The 18,616-nt window shown below is 33.9% G+C and overlaps 1 protein-coding gene across 2 annotated transcripts in view; it reads right to left on the bottom strand.

Annotated features, from left to right (window-relative positions):
* SLC12A2 (solute carrier family 12 member 2) overlaps positions 1–18,616 on the bottom strand; it is a 103,330-nt gene that overhangs the window by 40,325 nt on the left and 44,389 nt on the right. For both annotated transcript variants that reach the window (XM_005557674.4, XM_005557675.4), the window contains exons 5-12: positions 17,797–17,936; positions 14,876–14,986; positions 13,357–13,465; positions 10,437–10,564; positions 10,253–10,337; positions 7,197–7,348; positions 1,492–1,599; positions 355–478 (exon numbers count right to left, since the gene is read on the bottom strand). In XM_005557674.4, the coding sequence (XP_005557731.1) occupies positions 355–478; positions 1,492–1,599; positions 7,197–7,348; positions 10,253–10,337; positions 10,437–10,564; positions 13,357–13,465; positions 14,876–14,986; positions 17,797–17,936 (957 nt within the window). The remainder of the gene's footprint in view (positions 1–354; positions 479–1,491; positions 1,600–7,196; positions 7,349–10,252; positions 10,338–10,436; positions 10,565–13,356; positions 13,466–14,875; positions 14,987–17,796; positions 17,937–18,616) is intronic.

Below are 18,616 nucleotides of genomic sequence, written 5' to 3'. Positions count from 1 at the left end.
CAGTGGAAGACCCAACAGAGCTCACTTGTGATCAGAGGCAGAGTGCCAAAAAAATAGATCACCAAAGGCACTGATGTCACAGGTGACACTGCAATCCTTTTCTTTATGCCATTATCATATTTGTTTTAGGAAAAAGAACCTAGGAATTCCCTTTAGGCTCTAATGAGGACTTAGTAATGGCAATAATTTCAGCAAATATGTACTGAGTGCTATTACTTACAGTACTTTATAAACTTTCTTTGATTACAAAGAGACTTAGTATACCAAGATAACGTTGTTAATAATTTAATAATTCAATGCCTAGAATATAGATGCACCAAAAATCTACAATAACACACCATTTATATAACTAACCAATTAAGATGAATCCAAGTGCAATTAAGAATGTTAAGATGTAGCCACGAAGAGGTTCATTATTTTTCCCATAACCTTTAGCAAACATCTGGAAAGCTGGGTAGATGTTGTCCTTACATAAAGCCTAATGAAAGAAAACATTAAAATGAAATATATTAAAATTAGATATATAGATTTACTGATAGTTCTAATAGGTTAATCAGGATTGAGACTCAAGTTTCTAATTCTCGGTCATCCCTTTTATCCTGTCCCACATACTGCTTCACCTACAAAATGTAAAGGAAATTCAAACATTTCAAACATCAGAAGGATGCTGGTCAAAATTTCTATCTGCCTTACCCTATCGCCATGTTGAAATTAAATTTTATGAAGAAGAAATCAGAGAAGCAGGCACACAAGTAAAAACAAAGTTGGAAGCTTGATAAATGATATAGTTGTGACCTATTTTAAGAAAAACAAGCCGATATCTTAAAGCAGATAAAAATCCTGACTATAAAACTTAACTATCTTTCTTAAAACATTGCTGAACACTGTCTTAAATGATATACTCATTGGCTATAAATACAGCATTAAGAACAAGACTGCAGAATCAACATTCATTTATTTGATTTAGCAATAAAAAGTACTTCCCATCAGTATTCAGCTGTTTAATGCTCACTAAAAGGAGATAATGTCTATCCTATACATCATTATACCCTCAAGTAATGAACACAATGTGTAGCACACGTTAGGTACTTAAATATTTGTAAAATAAAATATTTAGGTTGAAACCATACTAACCAGAACAAAGATATTTTGCTACTCCCCATTTGCAGTCTTAGACTGCATTCCTATACCTTAGACATCTTGAAAACGTATGCTAAATATGTCAAAAAAGCAAACATCCAGCACTTCTAAAAAGAGAACTCAGACTATACCTTGACAGCAGGCAAATGCACAAATGTTTATATAAATAAACATATTCACGTTCATTCATACACATAAAATTATGTATGTCTTTATGTGCATATATATATCATGTATATGTATATACATGGTTGACAGAAGCAAATAAATTTGTAAACAGCAACAATTTCAAATTAAGAAGCATTACTTTAACTCTCCCTTTAATAAAGCCTGTAATATAAAAACGCTTACCTGAAATATTTTGGGAGCACTCACAAGGGATGCTAATGCTGAAGAAAGAGTGGCTGAAAAGATACCTGCAGAAATTAATGGTGTAAATCCTGACACCATACTCATTACCTTAAATAAAAGTGACAAAAATAGAAAAATAAATCTCACAATTCAGAAAATAGCACAATATTATGTGGTCACATTTTGAAGGAGGTTAACACTGGGGATAATTTATAGTAATAACAACAACAATGCTATGTGCATTACAAATATCTGAAACAAATTTACCACTAGTCCTTACCTTAAGAAAACCTTTTCATTCATAAAATGTTAAACACACAATAGCAGAGAGAAGAGAATAATGAACTGCTAACATTTATCACCTAATTTCAACAATGATCAACTTAGGGCCATTCCCCACAATATTTTGAAACAAGTCCCAGATATCCTTTAACATATAAATATTTCAGTATGTATCTCTAACAGATAAGGACTTTTGAAAACTTAACTATAATGCCAATGTCACAGCTTAAAAACTTAATAATTGCTTAACAGTACCACAAAAAGGCAAGTCGGCATTCAAATTCCCTAAATTACCCTTTCTTATCTTTCAAAAAGAGTCTGTTCAAATCAGGATCCAAAAAAAAAAAAAAAAAAAAAAAAGGTTACACATTATATTATATTTGGTTTATGTGTCTCTTCAGTCTTTTTCAATCAACAGGTTCACATTTCCTTTTCCTTTTATTATTTTTCTATCATTTCTCTCATGGAGATCTCATGCTCTGGATTTTTCGGACTTCATCATCATTGTGTTGCTTAACAACTCTTCTCATTTCTATAATTCTAGTAAACTAGTTCTATCTAGACAGTTAATCAAAATGAGGTAAAAGTTTTGGCAAGAGTATTGCATAAGTGCCATCATGTACTTCTCATTAGGAAGGCTGTTTCTTATGTTAAGATAGTATTGTGGTTAGACTATTTTTTTCTAAGCCTTTATCTTTTAGAGCTAAATGTGGAAATATTTCCAGCTGAAGATATGATCTAAAGTCTAGGGTTTTGCTCTAAATAATCTGGGATAGGAGGAGTTACACAGGAAACAAAATTAACCATGCATTGATAACTGATAAAGCTGGGTATTATAGGTATTAGGTGTATTATATTGCTTTCTCTGTGTACATGTTCAAATATTTCCTCTTAGAAAACTTAAAAAAAATAAAAAATAAAAAACCACCAACAACAAAGGACTGATCACCAAGCTCATGAATCAGGTAAATTCAAACTGAGGGGCACAATTCAAAACAACCCGGTTCAAATGCTGAAAATGTCAATGTCATAAAGATTAATGTGAGCTAGAAACTCCCCTAGATTAAATGATTTTAAAATGACATGATAACTAAATACTATGCGTGATCCTAGATGAATCTTGGACTTAGAAAAAATACTATAAAGGACATTACTGGGACAAGTGGAGAAATATGAACATAGGATATATATTTAAATAACAGTATTTCATCAATGTTTAATTTCTTAAGTAGGATAACCATATTGTGCTTATACAAAATGCATTAAATACTTCAAAATGATTGTCATGTCATGATGTCTATAACTTATTTGAGGAGAAAAAGACTATACATATACACATACAAAGCAAATAGGGTACAATATAAACTAGTAAATATAACTGAAGGATAAGTACACAGGTATTCACTGTGTACTTCTGAATCTGTGAAACTTGTCAAAACACAAAATTAAAGTGGAGGAGTTGTGTGGTGGATTCAACTATTGTCAACCTGAGCAGCTGTGAATGGTATTATAAATTTCCCAGCAGTGAATGGTGATCTTCACTCAGATTATTTGCTTCATTGGTAGAGATTTTATCTTTCATTTATATTGACTAAGAACATGTCAACTGAGACCAAAGAGATAAGGAAATCAGGTTTTAAGCTGTTTCTGTCACACATTTGACTGTAAAATTTAATTGTTTAAACCAAACAGAAAGTTAGCAACGGGTACAATCCCTGTCCACAATGCATAAGCCTGATTTCATGTACACATAAACCACCCTGTTGACTAAACATCTTTCCCTAGATCTTCCATTAGATTTAAGGTTAAATATGAAGAATACATCTCTGAAGTGTTTTAAAGACAGTAGCACAGACTTCTAAGAGTGGGGAGAAAATCTGAAAAGATTATTTTCTACTCAGCCTTTTAATAACAATTTGATAGTTATATATATGCTGTGCATTTTTCATAGTCACTATTTTTCACAGTAATGCTGGATTACTTAGAACTGACAACCTTATCTTTAGGAAAGGAGACTGTGAAGGACAGATGAGTCAAGATTAAAATGAATAAACCCAGTTTCTGCTATACAGCCTCATTAGATCACACAAAATTCTATATCTGTCGTAACGATCTCAAAGTTAAATTAAGTACAAAGAAAGACGTAATTGGACGAAAGTAGAGAAAGAGTATATGATACATTCTGCATTGTAGGAGTAAGGCAAAACTGACACCACCAGCATTTCTATAGCCTTTTCTCTTCCATGTTGAGGAAATAATACATTTTCCCTTCTTCCATCAGTTATAAATTGAAATAAATTATGATCCAGACTTTTCATCTGGAAATACTATGTTTTGGGGCCTGCTATAATAGGTTTCCTGTTTTCTAGTAAATAGTTGAACAGTTACCCAATAACCTCTGCACTTCTCAACATGTAATGGTAAAATATCAGCAGCAAGGATAATAATATTGAATGTAAATAATATTAGTGTCAACGATATACAGTGGAAACAGATGAAAAAATGACCGTGTTGTCTCTAAAGGGGAAAAAAAGACAAAAGTCTAATAAAAGCTAAAAGATAGCAAGTAAACAAAATGAATGATAAAAGTCTGTGTGGGGGTGTGTGTTGAAGATGATTTGGGATTCAAGAAAATCTTCATGGAACTAAGTTGCCTTGAAGTCAGGTGGATCTGGACATGGAAAAATAAACCACAGGAGAATTCCAAGCAGAGTGAAGCAATGACTAAAGGAAGAGAGTAGGGTATGTATGTGTGCGTGTACAAATACACTCAGTGGCTGGAGTCCAGTGGGAACAGAAGGCAGTGAGGCTTAAGAAGAGGTATGAAGGGCTCTGACTGATTTAGACTAAAGCTCGCATTTTGTTTATTATGCAACAGTGAGTCAAAGGTTTCAGAGGACATTATAATGTAGAAATATAGCAAGCAATATAAGACTATATATACAATTTAAAATTTAAGAGCAACAAGATAACTCAAATAACTTTATTTCCTGAAGTATGAAAAGGTGATTATAAAGTATGACTTGTACAGATCTTATGATGGAGACTCCAACTTACATACTCCTCACTTATGTCCTATCCACCATTCTTCATTATCCAAATGCCAAGGTATTTATATTTTCACAAGATTTTCCCTCATGTTGTATCGCTTTACAAAGTATTTTTGAAAAGTTTACTTACTTTAAATTAGAAAAGCAGCTTTACTTATACCAAATTCCTCTTTGCTTGAATGAGTCCATACTAGACTTGATAAAGACAACAAACTTTTCTATCTTAAGGCCACACAGAAATCTGACTGGTATTTTCAGTCACTGGGCAAAGACCAACGTTTGTGCCTTCCATACACAATATCAATGTCAGAACTGGCCTGAATCATTAGCTGGATATGAATACTTTCTTTCATTCCTACAATTCTGCCTAGTCTCATGACTAGAAAACACAAACTTCTATCACATAATTGAGTTCAATATTTGTAACCACTGAAAGTAGAGTCAATTGCTTCAAACTACATAATAAAAAATAAAAACAATGCCTTTACAAATTTTAGTTAAAACTGTATTGTAAAATTTACAGATTGTACATAAAACACAGCATTTTAAATACATTAAAATCCAAATTATTCTGTTTATACAATACTGAAAAAAATTACAAAGCAAAATTTTTATTTTTCTTTGGAAATCAGGAGAACCATGTACTCTATGAATTTACAATAGAATATTTTGATTTAATCTCCTGAATCTACACCTTTGTGTTCTTTCTACCATCCTAGGACTTAACAAACAACTCAAAATTATCCTCCAAATTAATTGTAGTAATATATTTTCCCCTTATATAATCTTTTCTGTTTCTAAAAATGCATAAATCTGGCAGACTAAAATTTCATTTCAATTTCAGTATCTTAATAGAGGTAACAATAAACAGCAGAACTGACAGCCTCCAAATACTTGAGAAGTACTACTAAACTGTCCAGTTTGTATGTTTTAGAAATTCACTAGCTTTCAAGTATCCATTCAGAATTAAATTCTGTTGTTAAATGTTAAATGGTGATTTCATGCTGAATGACTTTATATGAGCCGTATCTAATAAAGTAACACTACTATTGACACTGATCAATGCTTTTATAAAGGCCATTTATATATAAAGCAATTATGAAGACTAATTAGAAAACTGAACTCAATTGGTATGGGTTTAAATTGCGCGAAATAAAAATATTTAGTTGTAAATTTAACAAAATACATACAGGATGCGTATGCTGAAAACGACAAAATGCTAACTAAAAAAAATCAAAGACAACACAAATAAATGGAGAGATGATGTTTATGAATTGAACACTCAACATAGTCAATTCTCTCCAAATTGATATACCAGTTTAATGTAAATTCCTATCAAAATCCCAACAAGACTTTTTAAAAATAAATGTAAGGTACTTGGGTGATAGGTGTGCCCAAATCTCAGACTCCATCACAACACAATTCATCCATGTAACCAGAAACCACATGTAACCCAAAAACTACTGAAGTGATTAAAAAAAATTAAAAAGTAAATAAATTAATTAAAACACACACACACACAATGTTATTTTAAATTTTTATATGGAAAGACAAACGAACTAAAATAGCTAAAACAATTTTTTTAGAAAGGCTAAAATGGGAGGAATTAATCTATCTGACCTCAAAACTTACCATTTAACTACAGTAATTAAGAATGTGTGGTACTGACACAAAGACAGACACAAAGATCAACAGAACAAAATCAAGAATCTAAAAACAGACCCACACAAATACGACCATGTGCAAGATGATTCCATGCTTTCTAAAGCAGTATATTTATATACTACATATATAAATACACACACACTCATATATATATGTTACATGCTGTTATAAAAACATTAACTTCCAGGGGTTCTTTGCTCTTGAACATCCTCAGATTTTATCCATTCATATTTTAGTTTGCCCAATTAGATATCTACAGTTTTAGGGGAATATAAAGAACAACTGGCCAGGCGCAGTGGCTCACACCTGCCATCCCAGCACTTTGGGAGGCCCAGGCAGGTGGATCACTTGACATCAGGAGTTCGAGACCAGCCTAGCCAACATGGTAAAACCCCATCCTTACTAAAAATACAAAAGTTAGCCGGGCGTGGTGGCGGGCGCCTGCAGTCCCAGCTACATGGGAGATTGAGGCGAGAGAATCGTTTGAACCTAGGAGGCGGAGGTTGCAGCAAGCCAAGCTAGCACCACTGTGCTACAGCCTGGGAGACAGAGCAAAACTCTATCTCAAGAAAAAAATTAAAAATTAAGAAAAATAAAATAACTGTCTTCCCTTCTATGCTATGGCTATATTGTGAATGGTCAGATTTGACAGTAGTCTCACCCCTAGATAAATACAGAACGTCTGTATATTACAAAGCCAATGCTCACCTGGAAGTTGTTCATTAGGCCATAGGAACAAGGACTGCTTTCACAAGATGAAAAATCAAAGTTTAATTTGCAGGCTGCAGAAGTACAGTTTGTTAACTCTGTGACAATAGTGTCATTAACGTTTCCAGTGGCATCTCGAACAACACAAGAACCTAAAGTTGTGACAACAAGACACAAGTGACAACAAGAATAATATACTTAATATCTACATTCATTTCAAAATTATACACATATATATTTATAAAGAAACCAAAGTATTGACTATATATCTACTCAATTATAATAGCATACATTGCATTTACAGTTAAGACTTTACCTGGAACAGAATTTGTAAAGCATCATGGTCCCCAATATTTGGTGAAACTGAATCTTTTATAAAGAATAGTATTTACACATAAACACTTAAAAATCATGTAAACAGAGTTGTGGAAAATGGTATATTAGCAAACTATTTCCTAGCCTATTTGGTAAAGATGTCCTTAAGTAAATATTAAAACACTGTACTGAAAGAGTTCCAAACAGCAGTGATGTTTTCCTATACTCCAAATATTCTATACTTGAACGTGGCTAAAAATCAGACTTCAGGTAATACCATTCTTCTGTGAGGGAAAATAATTTGAATATTAATGAATTATAATTATATTCAAATCTCTGTCTCAAATATGATTACCCTGAAAAGAAGAAAACACATGGTATCTAAGATTTGCTTAAAAATAACCCATAGAGCAGAGTGACTTGGAAATAGATGAAACGAGATTAAGCATGTACTAATATTTTTGCTAACTGTTTTGAAGCTGCATAATAATTATTGAGCTAATTTGAATATGCTCCCTACTCTTCCATAAAATTGAAAACTTCCGTAATAAAATATTTAAAAAGTGACCTTGAAGCAAGCTTTACTATTCGGAGTAACGTGTAATGCATAACTAATGGTAATTACCGTTCCTTATACTTTAAAGATTTTTACTTTCTGAAGCACTTTTTCAGTATTATTTCATCATATATTGAGGTAAAAATTACATGCATGACACAAAAATTGAATAAACAGAACTAAGTATGAGAAGGGAGGATATTTTAATGACTAGGCAGACTATACAGTTCCTTGTTTTTCAATTTTTTCATCTACCATTCAGAACAGTCCTTGAAAAACCATGTTTCCATAAAGGTACCTCTGAAACAACTGGCAAATGAGGGGAGTACAGAGCCTTGCAAATCCCTCCAGCCCTAAAGTAACTGTATTTTCATGTACTTTGTATTCTGATAGTCTATGCCTGAAATTTTTTGGGGAAAAAAGGTTCCACTGCTTTGAGCTTAACAAGCACTGGTGTAGAGGCTGCCTTTACTGGCCTAGCTACTGAACATCGGCATCAAGGGGTTACTCCTATTGTTCCAAGGGCTAATGTAGACAGAATGAAATGCGTACAAGGGCTAGCAATGTTAGAGGGTAAAATAAAAATAGAAAATGTTCATTTGCTGTAACAAACTATTTTACAAGCTAAAACATAATCAATTAAGTCACTTTAAGACTAAATTTACTTTAAATAATGTATAGAAGCATGCTAGGAACTTTTAGGGGAACCCATATATTTTGCTAAGCATATATATTCATCTGTTTTTTCAAAATAAATTTCAGAGATTTGTCTATTAATTCTAAGGATAAATGAAATCCAAATTCCTTTGTAAATGCCAATTCAGCCTGGGCGTGGTGGCTCACGCCTGTAATCCCAGCACTTTGGGAGGTCAAGGTGGGTAGATCACCTGATGTCAGGAGTTGGAGACCAGCCTGGCCAACATGGCGAAACCCCATCTCTACTAAAAACACAAAAATTAGCCAGGTGTGGTGGCAAGTGCCTGTAATCCCAGCTACTCAGGAGGCTGAGGCATGATAATTGCTTGAACCCGGGAGGCGGAGGTTGCAGTGAGCCAAGATCAAGCCACTGTACTCCAGCCTGGGCCAGAGAGAAAGACTCCATCTCAAAAAACAAAAAACAAAAAAACAAAAACAAAAGGCATTCAGCCCACCCTGATATTATTAGTATTTCTGTCATGTAGTGACATTTCCAAATTACATTTAAGCAACTAGAAGCAGAGTTTATAAATATAAATATGCTATTACTTCCCAGCATATCAGTGAAGATATAGCAAAAATGAAATTTTCTTACCAAATCCAATAGAAACCTCATATTGTGTAGCCTATGGACTTGGAGTTTATGATTCTTCACATTAGTATTAAACTAAGATTTACTTTTGCATTATGCTTAAGAAATTTAACTATAAAGCTTGACAAATGCAAACCATATGTAAACTAATAGAAATTCATAGAAAATAGCCTTAAAGACTTTATTTAAAACAAACAACAACAAAAGAAACTTCTTTGCCATAAAAACAAATCTCTAAAACAAATGCCACTATCTTTGGTAGTGAAATCTCTGAGCTTCTATTTTCTCATCTGTAAGAAAAGGTTTAGAGACTGGTTGACTACTTAAGTCCTTTCAAGTTCTAAAATACCATGATCCCATGAAGTAACAACATGGTTTTGAAATAATTTTCATTCAATCTAGTAAGAATTTAGTAAAACTTTTCCTAAGTAAAACCTAGTATGTCCTATTCTTCGAAACCAGTGTTTTTATAGTAAAAAATTGCCAAGCATTGCTTAATAGCCTTGAAAGAATCTTTATATACTATAAAAAAAATAAATAACCATCTTTTAAAAAGTTCAGAAATTTGTAGCAGTAAAATTCATTTGCTTCTACATATGAATTGTTTTCGATAAATATATCTCAGTGGAATGAGTTTACAGATTCAATTTCATATAATTTTCTAATTTACCATAATTAATTAAAAAACTGGAAATGTCATAAAGCATTTGGTGGTTTAGATAATGTTTATAAAAGTCATTATTAGTTTTCTAAAAACTGTTTTTGAATTATAATAAGCAATTCCATGTCTTTTTATTGAAATATTTCTGAATTTATAAGTTAGCAAATGTCATAAAAGTATTTATAGTATGTACATCATGAAATTTCTGTAACATAAAGAAATGTAAAACTATTTACCTACAGATACTGCAATTCCTACGTAAACCAATGTAGTAATTAAAATGGCTAGGAGTGTTCCTTTGGGTATGGCTGATTGAGGATCCTAGAAGACAAGAAGATTTTTAAAAGTCTATCTGTAAAAATAAATATACATATTCCACTTTTAAAATATATAATTGATATAGCACTTTAAAATACTTACTGCAAGATCACCTGAGATATTCGCTCCAGCCAGAATACCAGTTGCAGCAGGAAAAAAGATGGCAAATACAGAAAAGAAAGTCTCTTCCTCTCGAAAATCTGGCCCAAAGTTCTCATTAAATATTTCAGCTGTAGAAAACAAAATATTTTTGACAATTAATGGTAGACTACAATAATTGAGGTCAAGAGTAATAGGTATATATGACCCCTAACTTGTCTTCAGTTAAAGTAACTGGTAAATTTTTGCATATTTCCTAGTTCAAGTATTTGGTGTTCTTTTCTTGTATGAGACAATGGTTTACAACCAAAATGATCATCTGATCTGATTCATGCCCCATTTTTGTATACCTCACCAATTACATTTCAAGAGCCTCCGACTGAATTGTTATGACTAGCCCAAATGCAAATCAGAATGTGGATAATCTCCTAAATCTCTGAGGTAAAAGAAACAAGAAAGGAGGTAGAAAAACAAAAGGGGGCATGGTGTGGTGCCTCACACCTGTAATTTCAGTACGTGGGGAGGCCAAGACAGGCAGATTTCTTGAGCCTAACAGTTGGAGACCAGCCTCGGCAACAGAGGAAGACCTTGTCTCTATAAATAATTTAAAAATTAGCCAGGAGTGGTGGCACATGCCTGTGGTCCCAGCTACTTGGGAGGCTGGGGTGGGAGAATCATTTAAGCCTGGACAGTCGACATTGCAGTTACCCATGATCATGCCATTGCACTCCAGCCTGGGTGACAGAGTAAGACCCCATCTCAAGGAAAAAAAAAAAGGAAAACAAAAGCAACATCATAATAATATAGAATCAATTTTTTGATAGCTTCCCACTTACATTACCATCTGTAGAGATTTTGGTCCACAGCTTTCTCTACTATCCCGTGATCCATTGATTTTTGAGGCTGTCAGACAATTAGCTAAGGTACCCTAAATAAAGTTCCTTTTGATTTCAACAATAAAAGCTTCAACTAGACCTACTGTTTTCATCTATGACTCTAAGATAACCGATTAACTATAATGTATCCATCTATCCATTCAATACTTGAGTAGCTACCATGTGTCAGGTCCTGTACTAGAGCTTTCTAGCATCTCGAAGAACCTAGAGATGCAATATAAACAAGTTAGACATTGTTCCTGCCTTCATGGAATTTAAGAGTCTCAATAGCAAATGACAAAATAAGAAACAGGTAATTATAAACAGCAGTAAATATTCTGATGAAAACAGGGAGTTGAATAACAAAAGAGAGAGAGAGAGAGTCTAATTCAATGTGGTTACAAAAGGCTAAGCAAATATAAGGAAGGAAACAATACTTAAGCTAAGAGTTTGCTGAGCAAGAATCAGTCATGTGATGATCAGGGAAAAAGAGTACACCAGAAAAGAGAAACAACATGTATGAAGACCCCAAAGTAGAAAAAGGTTTAACTCTTTTGAGGAAATAAAAGAAGATAAAACTCTTACAGTAAGGGGAAGAAATAAATGAGAATGGAGTGACCACTGAGGGACAGAGTATGAATATTTTATAAAGGTTAAATTTATCCTAAATAAAATGGAAAATCAAAGTAGGGTCATAAACACACAAATGACATATACTATTAATGTGTGGACAATGGACTGAAAGATTCAACATCTGAAACAGGGAGGCTGATTAGGAGGTTGCTGCAGAGGTTCAATCTAGAGATGGGAAAATAAATGCACTAATTAGAAAAGGATTAAAATTAATAGGAGCAGGTAGGACGGGAAACACTAAGATCCTGGTTTCAGTTACTTAGATGGAAAAGCTTAAGAAGAAATAAGCAGGAGAGACTTCAAATAATCAGTTGGATATATATTTATGTTTCAACTTCAAAGGAGAGATTCAGGAATAGAAACATGTCAGTTATCTTAATAGCATTTTGAGCCATGAGAATACACACCACCCAAGGAAGAGCATATAGTTAGAAGGTCAGCACTATAATAGTTGTACAATTCTGCATTTAAAGGGGGTAACAGGAGTAATAGTCATAGTGACTAGCAAGTTACACACCTAGGGTATCTGACATCGAATAAAATAGACGTGTTTCAAGAAGGAGAAGAAATGACTAAGAGAAATGAAGCAGAGGACAAAAAATTCATAGTAGATCTAGCACCATCTGACTTATTTTGACCAACAAAAGCCAGAAGTGAGAGGGGTTAAGGATGAAGCCATTTGGTAGAAGTTTGACAGGGCTATGAACAGTCTCAGAGTATTCTTCCACAGATCACTTATTAACTGCAAAGAAAAAAACAGCAACCTCACAATAGAGAAACTGTGCAGGTATAACCTTGACTAAGTCATCAAAACTAACACCACTAAGTAATGGAAAAAACTGCATCATGCACCCTCCAAATGTGGTACACTAAGAAGGAGACACGGTTCACTTATGTTCCTGACAAAAATGAATAACCTGAATCTATCTATAAAAACAAGTAAGACAAACCCAACTGGAGAGATCTCCTGAAAATCAAATGGCCTGCACTCTTGAAAAATGCAATTATACCAAGAAACTAATATTTCTAGTTGCTTTCACAATCTTAGGTGCTTCTAAACTATTGTGCTTAAATATGCTAAAAGAATGAAAGTCATATTAGAACAAAAGTTAGAAATTCAGTTACAAATTCCCAAAACTAGTAGAGAATAAAAGCTCCTATTCTTAGTAGCACTGATTTCTCTATATTCTATTGCCTTTTGTTGCTAATAATGAAAAAGAAAAGATGTAAATAGAAGTAATTTTTACTCCAACTGTACAGCATACATAAAGGGGACAAAACTAAATTGTAAATTAGGATGAATCACCAAACCATAGTCAATTCTGTTACAAAATATCTAAAATGTACAAAATTTAATTGATAATAGAATTCTATAAACAGGTACGCTTAAAAAATATTGAAACTTTTTTACTTACATTTATAACCAAAAAACCCTTTTGGCTTCTTGCTCTCCAGTGGGATAAATGTTCCTATGACAAAGTCACCAATAGCAAGAAGTAGGATCACCAAAAGAACAATCTGAGCCTGCAATTTTAAACATTAAAAATTAAAATCAAGAATCTTGTTTCTGTATCTTGATTCGATTCCCCTAGAATATAACTTCCATGAGGGAAAGAATTTCTGTCTTGTTTTGCCTGATTCCCCAGTGCCTTAAACAATGCCACATGCCAAGTAGCTGCTCAATAATTCCTTGTTTAATGAACAAAGAGATCTTTAAAGAAATATCTGGGGGAAAAAAAAAGATAGTAAAAGTGAGATCATGCTGTATTTCTGAAATGAGTTAAAGATGTGCATGCCTTCCCACAAACCAAAAAGCACTGTAAATTCCAAAACACTATAGACTTTCATTCTAGACCATTCCTCTCTTCCACCTTAACACTACAATCTTGACATAGAAAACATGCTGAACACAAACACAAGTTTTATAAATGGTCCAAACATAATGTTGAGTGTGTGACTGCTACAGGAAAATAAGAAAAAGTACAGAAAGAAGATGACAATATACAGGAGGGAAATTCAAGTAGCAATGGGAATGGAAGGAAAGAGCAATCTATGAAAACTACCATTTCCCCTTCTCCACTCTTAACCTCTCAATAAAACTGAACACTCATGAAAAACGGTGTCATCTGTGGGAAAAGGAAGTACATATACACTAATCATGTCCCAGGTGGTATAAAATTCTGTTATTTTCATACAGTAAATGTGTAAAATGTGTAAATAAATGATTTAATTTTATACTAATATGACTTTACAATAAAGTACAAGATTGAAAAAATTACTCTTTCAGGCTTTCCTAATTTTTGGTTTGGTAAACATTATCATATCATATTTAGCACAAATATGTGACTTTTATAAGGTCTTTAAAGTAACGTGGATATCCATTACTTGGGAGACTACAGCTGTGCTATGATGCTCTAATTCTCAAAGAGACAAAAACACTTCTGGGTGCTCTGCTTATGGGTAATGTGACTTTAGCAATTTTTTCCAGAAACAATGATACTGGCTTTGGTAGTCATAACTTCTGAAATTTCAATAGCAAGAATAACTTCTCTAACCTCATGTGGGCAATAACTTTTACTTACTGCCCCATGTTTAAGTTGAACTTTTAAATAAATTACAAAGCCAGATGTTTAATTTGGAATTAAATACTGACCTGAGCATTTTTACATATTGCAAAACTGGAGAATGGGCGAGACGGTGGGAAATTCAAAATTTACAAAGTACTTTGTTTAACTAGATCCTAGGTTGAGTGTAATCTCCAAAGATTCTCTACTTTGTCAAGTAGAAAATAACCTTATATATAAACTTTTGTGAAAATGGCCACTTAGGTACCATTAGAATCTGGAAATATTATCATACGTTAGAGTGTTCCCAAAACATAAGCTCTAAAAGCTCACATATTAAATATTTATAGGTGTTCCCATCATAACTTACTTTTGCTTCCCACTCCATTCCAGCTACTGAGATACCTAAAAGAATCACCACTGTAATGGCTCCAATAATTCGGATATCATTGATTTCATCTATCATAAGTATGGAATGTTCCTAGAAAAAAGAATCATAAATATAATAAGCAATACTAGTTATTTTTATACACATTCACACTCCTTTTGAAACATTTTAGAGATATTATGGTGCCTTACCTATAGAAGTTGAATAAATGGTTACTTAAGAAATAAATGGAAGACCTAAAGGAACAAATTACTATTTACCACTGAGGTGTCATTCAAGGATCTGATGACATAAATGTGTGATTACTAACACTTCTATATTTAATATAGACTCAACAAATCAAAAAAGGAATTGCTAACAAGTAAGAAAGTTATAATACTGCTAATTAGAATTTTAAGTTATATAGCACAAATATATTTTTTATTTATTGTGATTAGTGAGCTCATGCTTTTAATGGTCTTTTACACTGCAAGAGACTAAGTGATGAGCACACCTTCCTGCTGCTGTCCAAAAACACACACCGTTTCCACTCTGCAAACAAAATTATTTGTAGTTTAATATCAATGGCATTTTTAAAAGATTCCCACCTACGATAAAATTAAAGATTATGATATCCCACTTAACTAAGTAAAAAGCGATTTATCAATTACTACCACTTCTCAAATAAGGTAATAAAAGGCACAAAAAAACTAAAACATAATTTAGTTGTTTTGATAACTCAGGATGAATATATATTCTGCTGCAACTGACAAAAGTATAGATTATAATAATCCTATCAATTTGCTTCTTTTAAAAAAAAGCAATCTTGTTAATGCTTTTCAAAAGAAATTCTTTCATAAAAGTCAACTACAAGAGAGGAATAAGATTGCTTGAATTCCAGATAAATGACCTTAATACAAATATCAGGGTGGAAAACCCCCTAGATCCAAAGATGCTTTTGACAAGCGAAGGCATAGGTAGTGTTAATATTTAACCAACACAGTAGGAAAAGTCATTTCCCAACCTTGTCCAACCTTCAAGGGTCCCATTAAATTTCATAAAGTAGTACATACTTTTTACTTTGCAAAAAAATTTTTTAGTTTTTTGATATTTGATTTCAACATCTCTTGAATCTGATCTTTGAAATTCTCTATAGCATTTGGATAATCATATCTGAGAATTACTTGAAAAAAAAAAACGGTACTCGTATAAATATCTATTGACTGGCTTTTAGATTTGTGGACCATGATTGCAACAGAAGACTACCGCTATAGCTCAGTATTTTATATAATAAATGTAGTTTAAAATGTTTTAAATTTCATATTTCTCTAAATTAAATTTTCCATGAAACAAAAACATGTATAAACCCTAATTAAATACTTTGATAAGCATTCACAGAGTAAACCTTAAACTTTGCCTCTCAAATAAAAATATACACTAAATTAAACAATGAAAGAATATAAACTCTAATGGTTACATTGCTTACTCATGGTATTACAACCCTTCTTTTTCTTCATCCCTTTGGTGTACACAAGTAAAGGTCAATGTCAACGCAGGTGTCAATCCTTGTCAGATTTTATACTTCCTTATGTACCATTTACTACTGTAGAATAGTTACAACCTAACCTAACATGAGCAATTTATAGGTGTCACTTGAGGTTCCTTTCATTTAATAATATTTGAGGAATCCTATTTCACTCTTACTTCTTTAATTATACTCCAGAGCAATACAGTCACCTCTATTCGGATATACTCATGGTTCTTCTAGTTAATACATTCAAACTAAACTGTCCTGTGTTCTCCATCACACGGCAAATGGCATTATCTTCCATCTAACTCCAAAAGTCAGAAATGTGTGTATACACTTGACATCCTATTTCTCTAATTTCCCACATCCTATTAATTATCAAATCCGCTCATTCAAATTTTTTAAAATCTCCCCAATTCACCCACATCGCTCCTGCTCCACAAGTCACTGTTTTAATATAAGCCACCATCTCCTCTCCCAGGACACCCACAACCTTGAAATGGTCTCTATTTCCAGTTGTGATTCCTCAAGTCCATTCCCTGTACCATGGTCAGATACTTCCCTACGTCCCAAATCTGAGCATGTCACGTCCCCCAATCCCAAACAAGACCCTAACTTAAATGGAAATAAGACCCTTCTCCTGATTATTTTTTCTCTCTCTAGTCTTACATGTCTTGCTGCTTTGTGCTTGAACCATACAAAAATGTTTGCATTTTTCTTTCTTTCTTTCCTTTTTTTTTTTTTGAGGCAGAGTTTCGCTCTTGTTGCCCAGGCTCACCGCAACCTCCGCCTCCCCGGTTCAAGCGATTCTCCTGCCTCAGTCTCCAGAGTAACTGGGATTTGGCTCCCCAGTTCAAGTGATTTTCCTGCCTCAGTCTCCAGAGTAACTGGGATTACAGGCATGCACCACCATGCTAGGCTAATTTTTTATTTTTAGTAGAGACAGGGGTGGTCTCAAACTCCCGACCTCAGGTGATCCACCCACCTCTGCCTCCCATAGTGCTGGGATTACAGGCATGAGCCACCGCGCCCGGCCATGTTTTTCTTACCTCTACCCTTTAAAGGCCTTTCTTTCCTTTTCTTCCCTATTCCCTTCATATCACTTCCACCTTTCCAATTTGCTTACTAACATCTAGACTTCCATCCTTGGAGAGCCCTTCTTGACTCCCTTCCAACCCCAATTCCTGAAAAGTAAGTTAAGTGCTCCCCACTTTGTGTTGCCACTGCTGACATTCTGATAGTATTTTAATCTTTGCCTATCTCCTGTACTAAACTTTTTGAAGGACGAATCTCTTGGTCATCGCATCACTGCTTTACCAACCTCTAACATGGTGATTGGCATATAATCCCTCAATAAAGATTTGGTAAACGAATGACTAAAAGGAAGGTGAATTACCTTAAGCAACTCCACCACAGTTTCTGCAAATCCAACCACATACATAGCAACTGCAACAGCGTTGGCAAAGGCGAAGATTAGACCAATTGCACCACCAAATTCTGGGCCGAGACTTCTAGATATTAAATAATATGCTCCTCCTAAAAAACAAAAAAACAGGTACTAAAGTTAGAATTTAAAAAGCCAAATTATCCTTTAATTACACAAGAGTTCACAAAGCAGATGCCCCCAATAAGCAGAGCAATTAAATAGGCAAGTGAGTGACTGTATTTTCAGAAATACTTAAAAAGAATATTTCACAAAACACCTAACAATTCTCAGCATCCAGATAATGTTCCCCATATCAAATATAAAATCATCCTACTTGAATTCCCATTTTCTCTTTTAAAGTTTAGATTAAAATGGGTCACAGCCTCCTCCCCTTCACAGATCCCAAGAGACCATTTCCCAATGAATTTCTAATATATTTAATCTTAATGTAACTTTTATTTTTATGTTTTTGTCTTTAGACACAGTTTCACTGTCACCCAGCCTAAAGTGCAGTGGTGCAATCTTGGTTCACTGCAACCTCTGCCTCCCAGGTTCAAGCAATTCTCATGCCTCAGCCTCCTGAGTAGCTGGGACTACAGGTGCGTGTCACCACGCCCAACTAAGGTTTTTTGTTTTTGTTTTTTTTGAGACAGAGTCTCGCTCTGTCACCCAGGCTGGAGTGCACTGGCGCGATCTCGGCCCACTGCAGCTGCCACCTGCTGGGTCCATGTGATTCTCCTGCCTCAGCCTTTTGAGTAGCTGGGACTACAGGCGTGCGCCACCTTGTCTG

This window comes from Macaca fascicularis, chromosome 6 (assembly GCF_037993035.2).
Source record: "Macaca fascicularis isolate 582-1 chromosome 6, T2T-MFA8v1.1".
Classification (NCBI taxonomy): Eukaryota; Metazoa; Chordata; class Mammalia; order Primates; family Cercopithecidae; genus Macaca; species Macaca fascicularis.
The sequence above is the reverse complement of the archived record's forward strand: the minus strand, read 5'-3'. Positions and strand labels throughout refer to the sequence as shown.